General features: G+C 45.3%; 1 protein-coding gene across 9 annotated transcripts in view; it reads right to left on the bottom strand.

Annotated features, from left to right (window-relative positions):
• The window catches only part of BCAS3 (BCAS3 microtubule associated cell migration factor), a 463,105-nt gene that overhangs the window by 304,812 nt on the left and 139,019 nt on the right, over positions 1 to 19,274 (bottom strand). For all 9 annotated transcript variants that reach the window (XR_009556811.1, XM_060268433.1, XM_060268432.1 and 6 more), the window contains one exon: positions 12,811 to 13,075. Coding sequence is in view for 8 of the 9 variants with exons in the window: in XM_060268433.1 (XP_060124416.1) it covers positions 12,811 to 13,075 (265 nt within the window). In the remaining variant the exon portion in view is untranslated. The remainder of the gene's footprint in view (positions 1 to 12,810; positions 13,076 to 19,274) is intronic.

Genomic DNA, 19,274 nt, shown 5'->3' on the forward strand with positions numbered 1-19,274 from the left:
GGGAAACAGCAAGTTCAAAATGAGTAAAGACTTTTGATATATATTTTTTAAATGCTTGGCTTTTAATCTGTAAAATGTGGGCTCTCCCTTTGCTAATTATGTCGGTGTTCATTCTGTTCCCAATTTTACCGGATTTTATTTTGATTTCTATGGTGTTTTTATATGAGTGGCTGATGGCCCCATTTTAGTGTCCAAGAGCAACATACAAATGCTTTTATAAGCACACAAACCTCTTCTGAAGCTCACGTTTTCCACAATTTATTTATTTTATTTATCTGTTACATTTATATCCCGCTGTCTTCTCCTAGCAGCTCAAGGTGGGGCACACGGTTCTCTGCCTCCTCATTTAACGCCCACAACAACTTGCAGAAGTAGGTGAGGCTGAGAGGCAGGAAGAACACCAAGGTCACCCGGTGACCTTTACGGCCAAGTTTGGATTTGAACCCTGACCTCCCAGATCCTAGTCTGACACTCACAAACTTCATATTAGAAATTTTGGGTAGTGGTGGCATGTGGTTTCTCTTGCCCACCTCACAATTACATCGTCACAACAGCCCTTCCAAATGTGGTGGGACTCCAGCTCCCATCATCCAGGACTGCTGAGGGTTTATGGGACTTTGAGTCCAACATCATCTGAAGAGCCCCAAGTTGGGGAAAGCTGGTAATACAGGTGAAACTTGGAAAATTAGAATATCGTCGAAAAGTGCATTTGTTTCAGTAATGCGACATAAAAGGTGAAACCAATATATGAGATAGATGCATGACATGCAAAGCAAGATATGTCAAGCCTTTATTTGTTGTAATTATTTGTCGTTAGGCGGGTCTATTATAAATGGAATGTAATTAATGAAATGTAATAGTGATGGTTTTTTTTTATTATTGTAACTATTTGTTTTATTACTGTGGAATTTGCAAAAGAAAGCATTTGTAAAAATTAAAAGAAAAAGAAAAAATAATAAGTTGCAATACAGTACTGAAATAATTGCACTTTTCGACGATATTCTAATTTTCCGAGTTTCACCTGGATACCCAGGGCCCTAAAAAAGGTTTAACAAGTCTCTTTCTAGGAAGAAAGCCCTGGATAATATACCTCACAGGGTTAGACAACCATCCAATGGCCCCTCAGGGAACATAAGGAAAGACCTGCTGGATCAGGCCGATGGCCCACCTAGTCCAGCAGCCTGTTCTCACAGTGGCCAACTCGATGCCTCAGTAAGAAACCCACAAGCAGGATCCAAGAGTGAGAGCACCCTCCAGTCCCGTGGTTTCCAGCAACTGGTATTCAGAAGCATTACTATCCTCAACCATGGGGTTGGGACATAATCACTGTACAGTATTAATCTTTCCAATACTCTTTCGAAGCCCCATCACTACCACACCTGAAGATCACACCAGCAGCACAGGCCTCTGTGAGAGGGGAAGCAGGGAGACGCAGCGGCTATGGGAGTGAACTCTGGCCAGACCAGGCCTGGTGAGGAGAGAGATCTATTTTTGATATTTCACCCCGGGTGCCAAGGTGCCTGAGGCCATCCCTTCCTTTCCGCTTTTCTCTCAGCAGCTTCTGCTTTTACATTTAAGGATATTTCTCTGGCTCCATGTCAGAAAATATATCGAGTCAGGTCATGAGAAGTGTCAAAGATGCATTTCCTTGGGATGGGAAAAGGGACCCGTTTCACGAGCCCACAAATGCGGAACCAATGAACTTTTTTAAAAAGAAAAAAAGACAAACCCTCACCGCCCATCAACATCTTTCAATACTAAAGAAAAAACTGTGCCTGTGTCTTGAGATGGGCTCATTTTAATCTCCTGACACTTTTTAAAGTCCCTCTTTGGTTACATTTTTTAGGGTTCAAAAGCCAACCGCTCTCCCCTTCCTTATTTATAAATCAGGACACACACAAAATCAATTATTATATGGCAAAGTAGGGAAGCAAGCTGTTGAACTTCCCTGCATCTAGGGGAAAATAACCCTCTACGGGAAGGGTATCAATCATGCTCTTAGGCCTCAGGGCTCCTGGAGGGGAAAGCCTCAGTGGCTGTGGTGGTCTCAGAAGTTGACCGGCCTGGACTCCTGGGCATCAGTGCAGGGGGGGTAGGATTCTGTTCAGCTCACTGCATGGGCCAAAGGAGATATTGTGGTGGCAGATCTGTGCACATGAGGGGTCTTGCTGGGGGCTTCATATAAAGTGGAGAGTGTGGAGAGAGCATTTTTAGCATATCATGGGCAAGAACAAGTCTGGGGCTGAACCCCTTTCCTACTCAAACCTACTTTTTCTACCCCTTTGCAACTGCTTTAAAAGAACATAAGGAGACCTGCTGGATCAGGTGACTGGCCTATCTAGTTGAACATTATGTTCAACCAGATGCCTCAATGGGATGCTTTGAAATCATGTCCAGAGCACAATAGCACAACTCTCCTCACTTATTGCATTCAGAGGCATATTGCCTCCGACAGCGGTGGCAGAACATAACCATCGTGGCTAGTAGACACTGACAGCTTTATCCTCCATGTCTAATACACTTTTGAAGTCATCCAAGTTGACTGCCACTGCAGATTTGTCCATCCTCACCCACAAACAAAGCCACCACTCCTGGGCCCTCCCATTGCCCACCAGCGCCTAATTTAGGGCAGTGCAGGTGGTTCTTCACACAGAGCATTGAGAGGAGGAGGAGGAGGAGGAGGAGGAGGAGGAGGAGAAGAAGAAGAAGAAGAAGAAGAAGAAGAAGAAGAAGAAGAAGAAGAAGAAGAAGAAGAAGAAGAAGAAGAAGAAGAAGAAGAAGACGGCCATCTTCTTCAAGAAAAGAAAAGGCTAAGGAGTACACCCTACACAAAACTGGAGTGGAGTCCCTAAGACAGTTGGATGGTGCCTTGTCTGCCTCCTTCCAGCAACTCCTGCAGCCGAGCTGGTGCCAAACATGTTGCTCTGCTTTTCTTTGGACAACATCAGCAAAACTGAGAGGTGGGTCTTGCTGTCTGGCCAGCCCATGACCTCCATTACACTTTGCCCAGGCTTGGTCACCTTGGTGCTGCTAATGCAGCAGTTTGACTTCACCCCCAGAGGCACACTCCATCGTCTCTCGAGACAGATGAATGCCAACAACAACAACACCTATATACAGGTACCTACTGAGAACACCCTCTCTCCCCTAAAAAAACCTGTACTGAAAGGAATTGCTATGAAAATAAGAAAATAAGAAATATTTCTGGGTGTGCATGCCAAATTATTGCAGAGGATGCCACAGAACGAATTAAGTCACAGTAAACCTGTGTATTCAAGTTTAACTCAGAATTTATTCAACTGCTATAATACATGAGCTCTGTCACTGAAGAACACGGAGTCAGGTCTTGGTCCATCTAGCTTAGTATTGCCTACACTGACTTGCGGGATTCTCTCCTAGCCCTGTGTGGAGATGTCAGGGATTAAACCCGGGAACTTCTACATGCACGGCAGATGTGCTACCACAGAAAAAGCTCCTTGCAGTTACTAGGTTAGTAGCAAGCTTCCCATTGGGGCATCTGCTTGGCCATTGTTAGAAGAGAATGCTGGCCTTTGGGCTGATTCAGAAGGGCTCTTCTTATGATCTTACAGTGGAGGGAATGTGTGTATGCTAAACCTCTCTCTCTGATATGCACTTTCCCCTTTTTTTCCAATGTGAAGTAGCATTAACGAAATGTGACACTCACACACAGATCCTGCACTTTGAAATGGTGCAGCCCATAATTCCACTGCATAATACTTGAACTGGCTCCTAGCGAAAAGGCCTCTCTCACACATACACAGAAGGACGATTTGAAATTTTGCTGGACAATCAAGAGCAATTCTTCCCACCTCTCCCCCCCCCCACACAAAAAATATGTCATTTGGAATTTGAAAAGGAGAAATAGCTGAGGCAAATTCTTTCCGAGGGGAACGTATAAACAACAGCTCCAAGAACATTTCAAACACGAAGTCAACAAGCGGCTGTGACGGCCTTCCCATATCGTGGAACAGCAAGATAAAACAATATTGCTACCTCATACATCATAAATCGGCCATTGGCCTAACACAGACATACAGTGCGGGGAGAGGAGAGGGGGGTTCTCCGAGGCACCCGTGGCAAAAGCTGAGAAAACACCACCCTCTAGAGGACATTCACTTAAGCATCCCAACGTTAATGCTCAAAATGAAGATTGTGGTGTCATTGTTTTGCATACATCTAAGGCCCCAAATAGATGTGATGGTCCTGGCTGGCACCTTCTGTTTAAAGGTGGAACTTTGCCTCTGTCACGCAGAAAGGGAAACTAGTTGGTGGTCTTGTATTTAAGGCAAGAAAGGTCCATGCTAGCAGGTCCAGGAGGCCACCACCTTGCCAAAGCTAAGCAGGTCTGGGTATGGTCAGTGCCTGGATGGAAAATCCCATGTGTGTGCCACTGTGGGTTCCACGGTGGAAGAAGGGTGAAATATTAAGTGTAATTAAAAAAATTAAAATAAACATGGGGTTCAGAGTCTCCCTCCTCCTTTGGGATACCTTCCCTTAGTCCTTCCTTCCAGGCACTGAACTATTCCAAGGGCTGGGAAACCTTTCTCATCCCAAGGGATGTTCTCCCTTTTGGGGACCACACAGCAATGGTGGGTGGGGCTGGAGGCCAAAGTGGGCAAAGCAACAGGTGTATATTTTCACCTTTATACAATACTGTAGGGTTTTTTCCCTATACTGACTCTCACACACGCTCCTTCCTGTCCTCCATCTAGCAAGCAAGAAGCATGATCAGAAATCAAGGACACGTTCCAGGCAGGCAAAGATACCCAAGGAGGGTACAAAGCAGGGCAGGGGTGTGGCTGGGTGCAGCTTGGGGAGAGTTCTGACGACCAAACAGAGAGGACTGGAAGACCCCAGGCCCCCAGGCCTAAGGTCCCCCATCCCTGGTTCAATATGTTGAATACAGACCAGCTTGATCCCTAACCTCTGTTTGCTTTACAATCAGAGCCTGAGCCAATGATGGGCAGAGCAAGGGGAGGACATATTCTGGATTAACTAAACTGAAAAAAAATGCTGCCCTGCTTCAGTGTTCAGCATGGCGACCTCAGAGTGAAATGCCCAAAGGATGTGCTCTGCCTCTCCCCTCATACCAGGTCAAATGATTTGTCCATCTAACCTAACACTATCTCCTCCCCAGAATCTCAGGCAAAGAGACAGAGGTCTTTCCCATAACATACAATCTGTTTAACTGAAGATGCTAGGGATTGAACCTGGGGCCTTCAGAAAGCAAAGCAAGGAAGGGCTCTGCTCCTGAGCTATGGCCTTGTTACCTTCCTCCGGTTGTATTACCCACTGTTGATTTTAGGTTTTGAGCCTCTTGTTGGCACATGCCTATCTAAACTTTGCTTTTTAAAAAACCAGTGTACATGAATACTGAGAGTGGCCCGGGCGAAACCCAGTCTGGTTCACATTTAAAGGCAAGCCTACTTAAACAATTTGCAAACTAAAATGCAGCCATCCTTCAAAATTTGCACATCTCCTAATTTTGCAACGCAGCTCTCCTGCCAAGAAACGTGGACAGAAATGTATATTCTAGGATGGGCGGCGGCGGAGAATGCAAGCACTGGTGAAAATAACATACAAAAATGCAGCCCATTAATGGAAATTTCTTGGAGAAATGTGCACATTAGGCATAATTATGTACAGAAATGTGGTTAAAAGGAGAAATTCACACTAAATGTTCATGAGGACTTCTTAAAAACGAAGAAAACCACGAAGTGATGTGGAAATGTGGGCAACTGACCTTAAAACTAGAAAAACTGAGAGAAGCTGAAATTGACCGATTTGCTAATCCCTAGGACAATATATATTGCAATAAATGGTTATTATAATGCCAATCGTCATACAAATAGGCTCCGGTTGACCTGCTTGGATTGCAGCTTGATCCCACCCCCTACCCCAAAAACCCACTCTTCTGGTACATAGCAAACTTCTCCTGAAACTCAAAAGGAAGCATAGAACACGAGCTTTTGCAATACAGTAACTGAGGAAAAGGAGATGTCATGACAGGGGTACCCCCGTGTTGGCCCGAGGAAGGCTCGGACTCTGTCAACACACATGTCACGCCACCCGGAGTGGGAAGGAGCCCTTGACACCCTCTTCCACATCATCCAACCCAGAGGATGCAGATCTCTCATCATTTCTGGATGATGAGTAAAAGCGGGGACGGGGATGGACATCTTTACAGCAGCTCTGATCAAAGCTGGACTGTGGTTGCTGTCAGACGAAGCAAAACCTCTTTGAATGTTTTAAGGCCTGCATCTAGAACCACCAGTCAACACGGCAGGAGATAAAATGAAAGAGAAAAGGGGGTGGACTGGAGAGAGAGGCATGCAGACAGCTCTGCCGACAGGCTCTCTTGTTTACAGGCTCGGATATTAAATGTAATTTGGACGGGAACTGCCCTCCAGTGCTTCGTGTTATGCTCCAGCTCATTTTTGCAAGGACTATTTTAGGTCCTCCATGCTCTAAAAGGTGGTTTCTTAAGTGAGTGTTACTTAAAGGAAGCCAATCTGTTTCTCAGGAAGGGGGAACAGGAGCCGTCACGTCTTTCAAGTCTGCTTTCCCATAAGAACCCTGCTAGGAGAGGAGAGGAAATCGGGCACAGGGACAGGGACACATTGCAGGCATTCTGAGATGTGTATATTTATCAAACCTCTGGATTCTGTCCTCATTTTCTCCCTTGCAATACAACTCGTACGCACAGACAGTAAAAGGCTGCGGATGAAAACGCTTGGTCTCTCTCACTCCCACCCCTGATTTTAAGGGAAACTTTGCAATGTGACATATGTTATTCTGCAGCCCCGCAGGAGGCTCAAGTCAAGAGTTTCTTAGGGTCAAACAACACATTATTGATGGGGGAGGGAAGTGCACTTCAACTGGCTACTTTATTTAGATAGGGGGGAACCTACTGTGCATCTCCAGGTAGGTATGGGAATGTCCCCCGCCTGAAACCCTGGAGAGCTGCTACCAGCTGGAGTAGACAATATTGGGCTAGAGCTCATTTCTCTGCCACCCAATTCCCCCCGCCCCCCGTGACATCCACTGCCTCTCACTGAAAGGGCAGGGACTCAGGTAGAGACACAACTGGCAACCTTATCTGCAGGTTGATTGTTTTCCTGCATCTGGGGTCGATTGAATGAACCTGACACAGCTGATGCAGAGATGTGGCAAAGTTGCTCTCCCCAAGCAGAAGCTGAAGGAGGCACAGGAAAGCAGGTTGGTTCATCTAAGTCAAAATCATCTACAACGGCTGGAAGAGGCTCTCCAGAGCTCAGGCAAGGGTCTTTCCCAGCCCTACCTAGAGGTGCTGGGGACTGAAACTGGGGCGTTCAATGTTCTGAACGTGCTCTGCCCTCTCCCTGGATGAGCAGTGACTCATTTAGAGATGCAGTGGGCAGCCTCCTCTGTGAGAAGCATGCACCCTGGACTCACAAGAACCTTCAGTTACTCAATTAATTCCTTTCTCAGGACCATGGATTGTGATTAGCTGGTTTGAAAGTCGTATAAACTGGTTGGGTCTTCCCAATCCTGCCACAAACCTTAAATAAAAGTGATTTATTATAGACAAGGCTCAGTCAGTAAAGCATGAGACTCTTAATCTCAGGCTGTGGGTTTGAGCCCCACATTGGGCAAAAGAGTTCTACACTGCAAGGGGTTGGACCAGGTGGCCCTCGTATTCCCTCCCAACTCTATGGTTCTATGATTCGAAGGCATAACGTAGAAAACCAACTTATTAAGGCCTACCCAACCTTCTTCTAGGTTTTGCAATTCAAAAATATTTCAGCTGGGGTTGAGGACACATTTCCCTGCCTCTCTCCACTGGGAGCGATTGAACAAACTAATCACAGTGATTCAGAGACAACAAAGAGCAGCCTCATCCATTGTAGAGAGCAAAGGCTGCAGCTCAGCGGCAGAGCATCTGCTTTGAATGCAGAAGGTCCCTGGTTCAACCCCTGGCAGCATCCCCTGGTAGGCCTGTGGGAGGCTCCCTGCTTGAACCTTGGAGAGTCGCTATTTATCAGTGTAGATCAGGCACCCCCAAACTGTGGCCCTCCAGATGTTTTGGCCTACAACTCCCGTGATCCCTAGCTAACAGAACCAGTGGTCAGAGAAGATGGGAATTGTAGTCCAAAACATCTGGAGGGCCGAAGTTTGGAGATGCCTGGTGTAGATAATACTGAGGAAGCTGGACCAGTGGCCTGAGTCACAGCAAGGTAATTTGCTATGATTCTATGATTCTGAAGAAAGAAAGAAAGAAAGAAAGAAAGAAAGAAAGAAAGAAAGAAAGAAAGAAAGAACAATTTCATATTAGATCACATATATCCCACCCTCCAGTTTAAAGGTTGTGGGACAACAAAACTAAAAATGGGAAAATAAAATTGCAACCAATTATTCATCATGTTTGCATTTTGGGTATGTCATTCTCTTATCAATTTTTCAAGGGGGCAAAAACCCCCAAAAATGTCTGTTTGTCATGCTAGTTCACTGTCACCTCACTGCTTAAAAACTGAAAATGAAAATGAAAGATCATTGCTAAATCTGGGAATTTAGGCAATGGCAACCTAATTTTGATCTTCCCCTGATGTAACTCGGTAGCACCATGTCGTTCCCGGAAACAGCAAAACCCCATAGAAGGATGCTCAACTTGGGACTGAGGTCACTGGTGAAACAAGCTTGGCAGCTCTACCAAAGGACCAAAAATATACAACAGGGTGGGGCTGGCAGATAAAATGACCTAAGCAACAAAAGAGAAACTGTATAACAGGTGCAAAGGAAATTATCCCCTTGTCTGATGCTTCTTAACCATTTCCTTTCCTGCCTTCCTGCTCAAAGACAGCAAACCTGGCAGGAGTCAAGAGTGAGTCATTCCCTGTGAGGACGGCTCCCCACTCTGATAAAAAGGTTTACATTGCACAAGTAAACAATTTGGGACCAGAATAAATCATAAATAGATTTTCTTCTCTGCTGCGCCAAATGCATTTGAAAGATAAAAGTCAGAAGGAAGGATAAAAAACCATTTGGGGTGGGGACATTTCTTCCATGTCCTAGAGCAAGGGTGGGGAATATCAGGGCCAAGGGCTAAATGACTCTCCCAGGCTACACCCCTTGCCGTTGCCTACCTGGGATGCATCCTTGGACTCACTTGCCTAGATGGAGGATGGAGAAAGGGTGTGCAACAACAAACCTATTGTACAAAGGTGCAATCCACATTTGTCGTTCCACCCATTCCCCCAGCCACCACTAGTATGTGGCCCACCTGGAATATGGCCTTTCACCTGAAAAATGTTCACCACCCTTCTCCGCGAAGCAAGAGGAACCAACCGGGTGGGTGCCTTCCATGTGTTGCTGGACTCCAACTCCCAGCAGTCTCAGCCAGCATCTGGAGGAAACCACATGGGCTGCTTCTGCCCTACGGACGAGGTTCACAGGTCTTGAAGGGTGGTAGTGGAAGGGTGGCAAGCTACATGCTAGGGGAGACGTAAAGAGGCCCAATGCAACCGGGACATTTGCAGCAGCTGCAGCTCCTCATAAAATAATCCCTGCCAAAGTCCCATCAAGCCCAAGCATCCTGTTTCCCACCATGACCAGCCGGATGGCTCCAGGAAGCCCATGAGCAGGGCAGGAAGACGGTGGTCTGTGCTCAATCCCCAGGGGCTGGCAGTCAAAGGTAGACAGCGTCAGAACAAGGAGATTTGATTCCTAAGGATCATGAGTAATAAGAACATGGGGACTTCCTTGCTGGATCAGAGCAAAGTCTGGGCCCACTTAGTCCAGCATCCTGTTTCTAAAAACAACTAGCCCAATCTAGGTAGGAAGGCCAGGACCATTGCTTGTCCCTGGTATCTCATATCCTTTGAACCTAGGGGTTTTCCGATCTTGCCTAAATGGACCCTTTCCATCTCACTCAGTTTCTCTTTCTCCCAATCATGGGGAAAGAGAAGAGGTCCTCTTATGGATCAGTAACTGATAACAGAACAGGAAGCAGTGAGTAGGAACAACTGGACAGTTCTCACAGTGGCCAACCAGATGTCCTAATCCCCTAACTTTCCTCCCACCCAAGGACAACTTGAAACTTGCTGAGGTTCCCTTCCCGACAGACCATTTCATGTTTTTTTTCTGCTGCAGCAATTGTAATTGTGCTAGATGCTGCACGTTTTTAAAGTGCATTTTTACATCACAGACCACCTGGATGAAGCTTGTGGTGGTCTGCGGGCCAGTTTGGGAACCCCTGCTCCAATGGTGAGCTCACAAGCAGGACCTCATGCAACAGCGCTCTCCTCACTCATGAATCCCAGCAGCTGGCACTCCCCCAGAGTGGCTGGGGGAACCCGGCCAGATGGGCGGGGTATAAATAATAAATTATTATTATTATTATTATTATTGGAGGCATGCTTCCTCCCACGGGAGAGGTGGAACACAGCCACAAGGATAGCCACCATCAAATGGAATGAATCGGAGGTGGCTGGAGAGGACGAGGATTCACGGCTTTAATATATAAGGTATTTCCCTCAGCTACGATGAACTGTGATATCCTCCAAAAATCAAGGTGTTTAGTTTTGACTTGTCACTTAAAAAAAAAACACCCACACTTAAAAAAATAATATAATCCACTAGGTTTGGGGAAAGAACAAAAACCCACCCGCCCACTCCTGAAATTTTTGGTCGTGATACTAATCAAAACCAAATGAAACCTCACAGATGCTTCTTCAGCATCAAACACTCCTTTCTATTTACAAAGAAAGAGCTTCAAACGTGTTTGGAAAACCTATAAAGGCGACAACTTACTGTAGTTCCCCCTTGACAAAAAGCAGACACCAATGGATGAAAGCTGCAGACGCTGATCGCTCCTTCCTGTTCTCTATATGATGTCAGTAGTTAAAAATGATTGGATGTGTTATAATAATGGTTTACAGCAATCTGGTGTCTGTTCCAAGCATGCCACACTCGACCACTGCATTGTAATGCAAGGAGCAAAGTAATGTTCTATCTCAGGAGAAGCTGGGTGGCACAGACCTCACCGGCCACCATGCCAAGATGAGGAAGCAATCAGAAAAATGGATGCCTTAGCATGGCAATGACTCAACAACCAAGGCCTACTCTTAATCACACAAGAAAGAACCTAGGGAGCTGCCTTATATGAAATCAGATTGCAGGTCCACCAAGCTCAGCAGTGGCTCTCCAGGGTTTCGGAGCAGGGAGTCTTTCCCAGCCGTATGTGGAGATACCGAGGATTGAACCTTTTCACTGGAACATCCCTCCCTTGACATAACAGGAAGGCGCCGTCTCTATTGCCTTTTTGGCATCTCTCGAAACCTTTCCTCTTCCAAAAAGCCTTCTAAGTGGAGATCCTTATCCCATTTGGTATCACATTGAATTTGAAACCAATTTTATATACGCAATGGTTTTATATATGTGTTTACTGTACTGTGAAATTGCTTCAAGATGCTTCATAAATAGTAGAGCATTAAGGTCAACCAACTACACCTCCTGAGAACATCAGAAGAGACTTTCTGGATCAGACCAGTGGCCCATCTCGTCCAGCATCCTGTTCTCATAGAGACTGTTGGACTATGAATAGCAACTTCCGGAGGTCCACAGGCTTCCAGCCCTAGAGTTAGGAGCTGCATTAGGCAAAGTCTCTGTGGAAACAACTTTCCTCTTGGAACAACTGCTCTCCAACTACACTACTGTGAAAGAGATCAGCGACAATGACAACAAACCCAACTTTTCATTTCAGCTCATCTTTCATCTTGAGCTGGCTTTCACATTTCCTCGCAAAACAATAAATATTTGTCTTCAGAATGTACAGATGTTGCTCACTGCCTACCCTTGACCAACCAACAATACGATTGCCAGGTTAAAAAGCACCCGTTGAAACACCAAGCAGACCACCTTGGGAGGTCTATGAAATAAAACATGAGATGATCAAGCTCTAAAACCTTTCAAATGATTTTTAACCTGCATATGAAAAGCACCCATCTTTCCTGATCTATCTTCTGCATACCTTGCTGTAGCACAGGGGGTGGAAGCCTGTGGCTACCTCAACTCCCATCAGCCCCGACCAGCATGGCAAATGGTCAGAGATGATGAAAGTTGGGGTCTAACAACATCAGGAAGGTACTCAGTTCTCTTTCTTACATTAGAACATAAGGAGAGCCCTGCTATAGCAGGCCAATGGTCCACCTGGTCAGCATCCTGTTTTCACAACGGCCAGCCAGATGTCTGTGTGAAACCTGCAAGAAGGCCCCAAGCACAAGAACACTCTCCCCTCTTGTGGTTTCCAGCAACTGGTACTTCTTCACACATTGCATAGTTAAACTATGGAACTTGTTCCCACTGGAGGCATTGATGGCCACCGGACTTGATGGCTAGGCTCTGCCTCCTTGGTCAGTTATGCTTCTGAATACCAGTTGCTGAAAACCACAGGAGGGGAGAGTGTTCTTTCAGCTTCATTGGGCATCCACGAATTCTAGTATTATGAGAGGGAGAAAAACTCTTCTCTACGCACTTTCTCCATGCCATGTACAATTTTATGACCTTCTATCATGTTATCCCTTACTTACCTTTTCTCTTAATTAAAAATGCTTCAATCTCCCCTAATAAGGGAGAAACTCCATCCCCTGGATACTTTTGGTTGCCCTTTTCTGAACCTCTTCCAGCTATACGATATCCTTTTCGAGGTGAGGGCAACCAAGAACTGTACACTGTATTCCAAATGTGGACCCACCACAGATTTGTAGAAGGGCAGTTTTCCTTTTTAATTGAAAAGGAAAAGCCAACGCTTACCGTGAAGAGGGGAGCCAGACGGGCTGCTGGATAGCCCCGGGACGGGACTACAGCGACCTCCTTGCTTGGTCGTCAGCTCCTGCTCAATCTCCTCCAGCCCAGCGCTCTTCTGGAAGCGGCTCATTCGGTTGACAACCCTTGGCGACATGTGTGTGCGGACGCAGGGCTGCCCTCCATACGGGTTGATGGGGAAGACATGGGACGTGCCTCGAAGAGTGCTAACCACCACCCAGCGGCAGTCATGGCTGAAGGAAATGTCCTGCACCTGGAGTGGAGGGTAGGAGAGAAATCAAGTGGTACCATTTGAGGAGCTGTAATCGGTGTCAAGAAATCAGCCTGACTTGCAGAATGGAAAGGATCAGGCAAGTGCATGGAGGTTAACTCTAGTTATTCACTTGATAGCCTAAAGGCTATGGGCAACCTGCAATATTAATATTTCCTTTAGGGATGGACAACTCTGTCAATGTTGGTTTCTCAGTTTGCCCCACTTCCATATCAGTTTGCATTTTTAAAAAAACAAACAAACATAGACAACAAACATATATAAAAAAACATTTTTATATATGAATTTTATATGCAATTTTGCCCAGTGTGGTAGTAGTAGTAGTAGTAGTAGTAGCAGCAGCAGCAGCAACAACAACAACAATTTATTTATTTATTTATTATTATTACCCCGCTCATCTGGCTGGGTTTCCCCAGTGTATACAATTTAACAAGCAATGTCCTCTAACACAATGCATTCTTTTACATTTTGGGTTGGAGAGAGGCATCACAAACTTTGGAGAATGCAAATTTCCGAGGATGGCCCATCTAGTCCAGCATCCTAGTTTCAACTGTGGTCAACCAGATGCCTATAGGAAGCCTGCTAGCAGGACCCAAGCACATCTGCACTCTCCTCACCTGTGATTCCCAGCAACCGGTATTCAGAGGCATACTGCCTCTAACAGAACATAGCCATCCAAGTTGGTAGCCGCTGAAGCCTTATCTTCTATGAATTTGTCTAAAAACCTACTCTAACCCCTGGGTTTAGAAGAAGTGCTAAGGTTTTAAACTGTTGCCCTGAGGATGTTATTTGTTATTAACTTCCATCAGTCCAGTCAACAAGGCTAGTGGAAAATGTGCTTGGAAGTGCATAAGAAATGACTGCTAACATGCTAAACATCAGAGGAGAGATATGCAAGGCTGGAAGGACAGGTGGACTTGAGTTCTGCACACGGTGTACTTTCCCCTCCAAAATATAAGCAAAAACAGAATTTTTTTTGTAAAATATAATAAAAGACTTATTAATAAGGAGCAGTGGGCTCAGGAGGAGGTCAAGAGTTAGAGTTCAAATTCTGGGGTCAAAAGTTTGATTTTCCTGTTAATGCAAACCCAGGAATTTTTGCTAGGAATTTAATATTACATCAAGCAACGCAATACCTTGGTCATTGCTCAAAATGTTTCTCAGCTAAATCAAGAGCCCAGTTCAATAAAGCAAAATTGTTGTGCCAGGGGGCTGGGGTGGTGCGGAATTGCTTAAAAAAAAGAAAACCAAAACCACAGGAGTCTGGTGTAATTTTTTAATTGAATTTGGCCCTGAGAGCTGAGCTGTTGTTGTTTTTACAGGAGGCAAGATACACATTAGTTGCTTGCTCATTTTTCATCCTGGGGAAAACATGAAAAATGAGAGGTAAATAATCACCAGCAAAAATGACAGATCCGTGCCAAAGTTTTGGATGTGGTTTGTGTTTAAACATTTAAAGACAAGGCCTTTAAGGAGGAGGAACTCTGAAATTTTCTTCTAAATTTGGGTGTGTAAAAGTTGCCAGTAATCCAAAGCCAACAGTTTGAAAATGAAAGCTGATCGTTACTCAGGGTATACCATGTGAAATCATAACCTGTTCTGGAAAATTTGGAACTTAGAAGGAAAATAGCAAGGGGGCAGGTTGTACACATGATTACTCTACTGGTGATTTTCCCACCACTTTGGGCTGCATATCTATCTCAGTTAAAGCACTGTTTTTACTAGATAGAGTTACTCAAAGGCATGACAACGAGAACCACCATTGACATTGGCTGTCAGTGAATTTGTGCTTGAGGTTTGCTTTCCCCTCCTCTCACCCATTCATTTCCCCTCCTGTTTCATACCTTTTCAGATTATGAGCCTGAGCGCAGGGACTGCTTGAGAACTGTTTTTTTGTTGCTAAAGGGTGGGGTATAAACACCTTAAATTGGGGGTGGGAAAACCTGCGTCTCCCCAGATGTTGCTGGACTCCCGCCCCAGTCAGCACAGCCAATGGTCAAGAATGATGGGAGTTGTAGTCGAGCAACATCTGGAGGGAGGGAGATCCCCCCACACCTGCTTTAAATAAATAATAAAAAAAGAGATGCACTCGGAATTTTTTGCTGGATTGTTTTCTGCTTTGTACATGGAGAAGGACCGTGGGCAGAACCACATCACAGATCTGAAGAACATTCAGAACATATTTAAAGCACGTGACTCTTTCCCACCAAAAATGCTGAGAACTGTGGTTTTGTTAAGGGTGCTGGGAACTGTAGCTCTCTGAGGAGGAAATTCGGGATCCCATAATTCTTTGTGGGAAGTTAAATGTCCCATCAAATGTGCCAACAAATGTGCAGTGTGCAGATTTCCCCAATAGCTCAGTGAGAAAGCATGTGTTCTGCATTCAAAAGGCCCCAAGTTCAACCCCCAGTATCTCCAGGTAGGATCAGGAAAAAGACCCCCTTCCTGAAACCTGGAGAGCTGCTGTGATTCAGTGTTAGTAGTAATGAAGTAGGTAGTTCTATGTGTGAAATGATCAACCTCCCCACATCGTTGCTGGTGCCCTGGCCCCCTGCAGGAGGATGCAGCAGAGTCGCGCACCCAACTCAGTTTCTGTCAAAGGCATAGGTCAAATGCATAGGTCAGTGTGATATGTAAGTCAGGAGGCAAACATTCAGGTTAAGAGGAAGCACAACAAGTTAAAATTTACGGCCAGGTGTGAGCTGAGACTTTGTCACAAGACCTGAGATCCTCCCCCCCCCCCCCGGGATCTTTTGAAGAGAAGGGTGGGCACAGACATTTGCATAGTTGGAGATACAAGCCATGGGACTGGGCAAGCAAATGGGAGTTCCTCAGAATTGGATGGGTTTGCTGAATCTTCGTGCTGGCACAGTCATCCCTATGTCCTTGGTAACAGAGGCAGAGTCAACAGGGTCAGTCTGCTGTGATGTGGAGCTTAGAATGCCAGATGGCTTGGCCCCTCCACTGGATCCCAATTGATTGACGCCTAGTATCCAATTCCTCCACATTCTCATCCCATGCCTCCCAATTCCACCAAGATGTCTCCCCAGGACTCAGGATAGCTGGCCAGATATTTCCCCTCTGTTCTCCCCCAATGCTGATGCATGGATCACAAAGCGCACTCAGTTACAAGCTCACTAGTAAATCAACCATCTTCGATTAAAATAAAAAGTTCAGCTAGGATTAGGATACTGAAGGGAACAGCAAGGAAGAGGCTTTCTAGACTGCCAGGACAGAAATGAAGAAAGTGAATAACAACACCACTTTATTTGGGGGGGGGGCGGGGGTTGAAAGAAAACAAAATAATCTTAACATTTGACAATCTCACACATTAAACAAACTTAACACACATGCCCCAGCATAGTGGAAAGCTACTTGGATTTCAAACAGCAGAGATCTTTCCAGAGGAAAAGGGTCTCAAATTGAGTACTGTGAAATAACTGTGCCATGTTGGAGGATGTGGTCATATAGATATGTCTTAAGATTCCTGCAGCTAAATTACCCCCGTTTCTCATAGAGAAAACCCAACCTGGTAGCAGACAACGAGGACAACCTTAGCAACATCGCCAGCAGTTTCTGGTTTTTCAGCAGAGGGTTATTTAGGGGGAAACAGCCTCCAGCCCCTGAGAGAGGCAAACAGGGACACCCCTCTTTATGATTGGTGAGCCCAAAATTATTTGGCCAAGCTAAAGAAGTGAGTCAAGTCTATGGGCTCTGAAGCCATGCCACACCACCAAAGACATTATGAAACTTTTCTATTAAAAAAAGAAAATGCAGACATTTCTCCTAAAACTCACAAGACATACTTTAAATGTATGGCAGCTAAATGAGAAACATATTGTGGAGTCACTGCTTGGCAACGAGAGCCCAGGCTTTGCAAAGACTGGGGCCTGGTTCTTTGGTAAGAGTATAAATTGGGGCTACAACCCTAAACAACCTTACCTAAGAAATAAGCAATACTGAAAAAGTGGCTTAAGATTACAGTGTGACTTGTTAAAGCCCCCCCCCAAAAGCCCACTCATACACGCGAGTGGCTGCCGTGCCTCTGCACAACTGGGGGTTCATCCATACTTACCATTTGGCCTGTGCTTTTGGGTTTTTCGTGGTTGCTGTTTGCTCTGATTCAAAGAGAGGGTTTTCGCGGGGGAAACGCCAGGGCAAAAAAAAGAGAGAAAGTGCTCGGACATGGAGCCTTAAAGCATGGACCTGTGCAGATGAGCCCCGGGTTAGCGTTGCCTCCCCCTAAGCAACTTCCTGCCAATGGATTGGCTACTTCTACTAATAGGAATTATCGTAATGTTGTTTATCCTCCCATCTTAGCAAAAGTGCTTCTTTGCATGATTTCTGTGCTTTCTTCTAGGCTCCTATGAGCTGTAAGAAATCCCACAATTCACAATTATTGGGGGGGGGAATAAAAAGAAGTTACATTCTGTGTATTTGATGTTTTCTTAGTCCTCTTAAGTATATTTTATACTTCAGCAGAGCATCTTGTAAAATTCTGAAGACTTGGGCAGAGGGCATGAATGGACCGCGTGAATGAATTGTGAATTGAACTGAAATGGCATTTGTTTCTTTTTGGAGAGGCTGAATTGGAACGGGAACTAATTCCTTTTAGAAATGAACTTTCCTCTCTTCCTCTTGTTTTTCAGCAGCCCTGTTGGGGCCCCATGTCTGTCATCAGTCACCATCTGATCTTGCTGATAGAGGGGAGGACTGTTTATCGCTTCCACCACCTGTTATTAGCTTCTTACCAGAAGCTCTGTCACAGCACATAGCTTGGGAATAAGTGAATCGAGGAATCCAGCTGAGAACTCAAGACCCTGCCAATCAGGGTCAACATTAATGGGTGAGAACCACCAGTGGCCCAACTCAGATGAGGCGGAGGGGGCTCCTTGAATTGTGAAACTAGCTTAGCTTCTTCATCAAAGCCAAGAGTCCCTCGCTTCTATAATGACCTCTTATGTGGATCCTGAAGCAAAAACTAGGAGAGGATTTAGTTCCCTCCCCACCCCCCTTTCCCCTCCAATGTCTGCTTTACACAACAGCAAGGTAGAAATCACATTCCTCCTCTTTTTTTCTCCAGGACAAAATCACTTCAAGTAGCCTGGCCTCAAGTGATGCAACCAAAAGAAAAGTCCTAAGAAGCAACAACTGAATGAAAATATTTGCAGATAAACCCATCGTAGGTGAATGGGGTCCAATGCAACAAATGGAAACGCACAGGATGGCGGGGATTAGCTTTCATTATGTTATTAAAAAGCACAGGGTTTAAATCAACCTCAGGAGAGTTTGGCTCTCACAATGCGGTGGGCACTCAACGATGGAACAGGCCAGCCATCAAATCTTGACAAAAGTATTCCAGAAATGCACTTCAGAATATTCCAGACAAAAGCAGCAAGGATTCACTTGCCTGTAAGTACCCGTATATCTAAAGCCTTCGCATTAAAAAGGGGATTAGAAAACAAAATCACATGACTTGGAAGATGTTTTCCTGAAAGGCAAAGAGGTTTGCTCACGGAAGTACTTCATCAGAGGGACAATGTCACACACACACAAAATGCTGGCCTAGCTTTACACCCAAACTCATACACAACCCTGTCCTTTTCAGATGCATTGCCACAGCCAAACAAGCCACTGGTGACATTGTTAAAGAGTGGTCAGTTTTAACCCCTTTTGGAGGCTTTGGGATGATCCTCGTAAAAACCTTATTGTCAGGACCTAATATTCTGGATTGTTCTACAAAGGCCTTTGTCTTGACTGCAGGCTCAAAGTGGATTAGAGGCCCGTGAGAAGAGAATGAAGGTTTGTTTTGTTTTGTTGGAATGGGGGGGGGGTCAACAATTAGGGAAATGGAGAAGAACAAGAGTACAATTATTAAATCTAATTCATGCGTTTTTCCTTTAAGGGAAGGACCATAGCTCAGTGGCAGAGCAACTGCTTTGCATGCAAACGGTCCCAGGTTCAATCCCTGGCATCTACAGGTAGGGCTGGGAGAGAGACCCCTGCCTAAAACCCTAGAGAGCTGCTGCCAGTCAGTGTAGACAATACTGAACTACGTAGGCCAATGGTCTGACTCAGTGTAAGACAGCTTCTTATGTTTCTTGGGTCACTTCCAGACGGCCTGTGTAAGAAGCATTCATCCTGGTTTGCATGAAGTTTGCATATGGTGGATCTGTAGTAC

Source organism: Zootoca vivipara, chromosome 15 (genome assembly GCF_963506605.1).
Source record: "Zootoca vivipara chromosome 15, rZooViv1.1, whole genome shotgun sequence".
Lineage (NCBI taxonomy): Eukaryota > Metazoa > Chordata > Lepidosauria > Squamata > Lacertidae > Zootoca > Zootoca vivipara.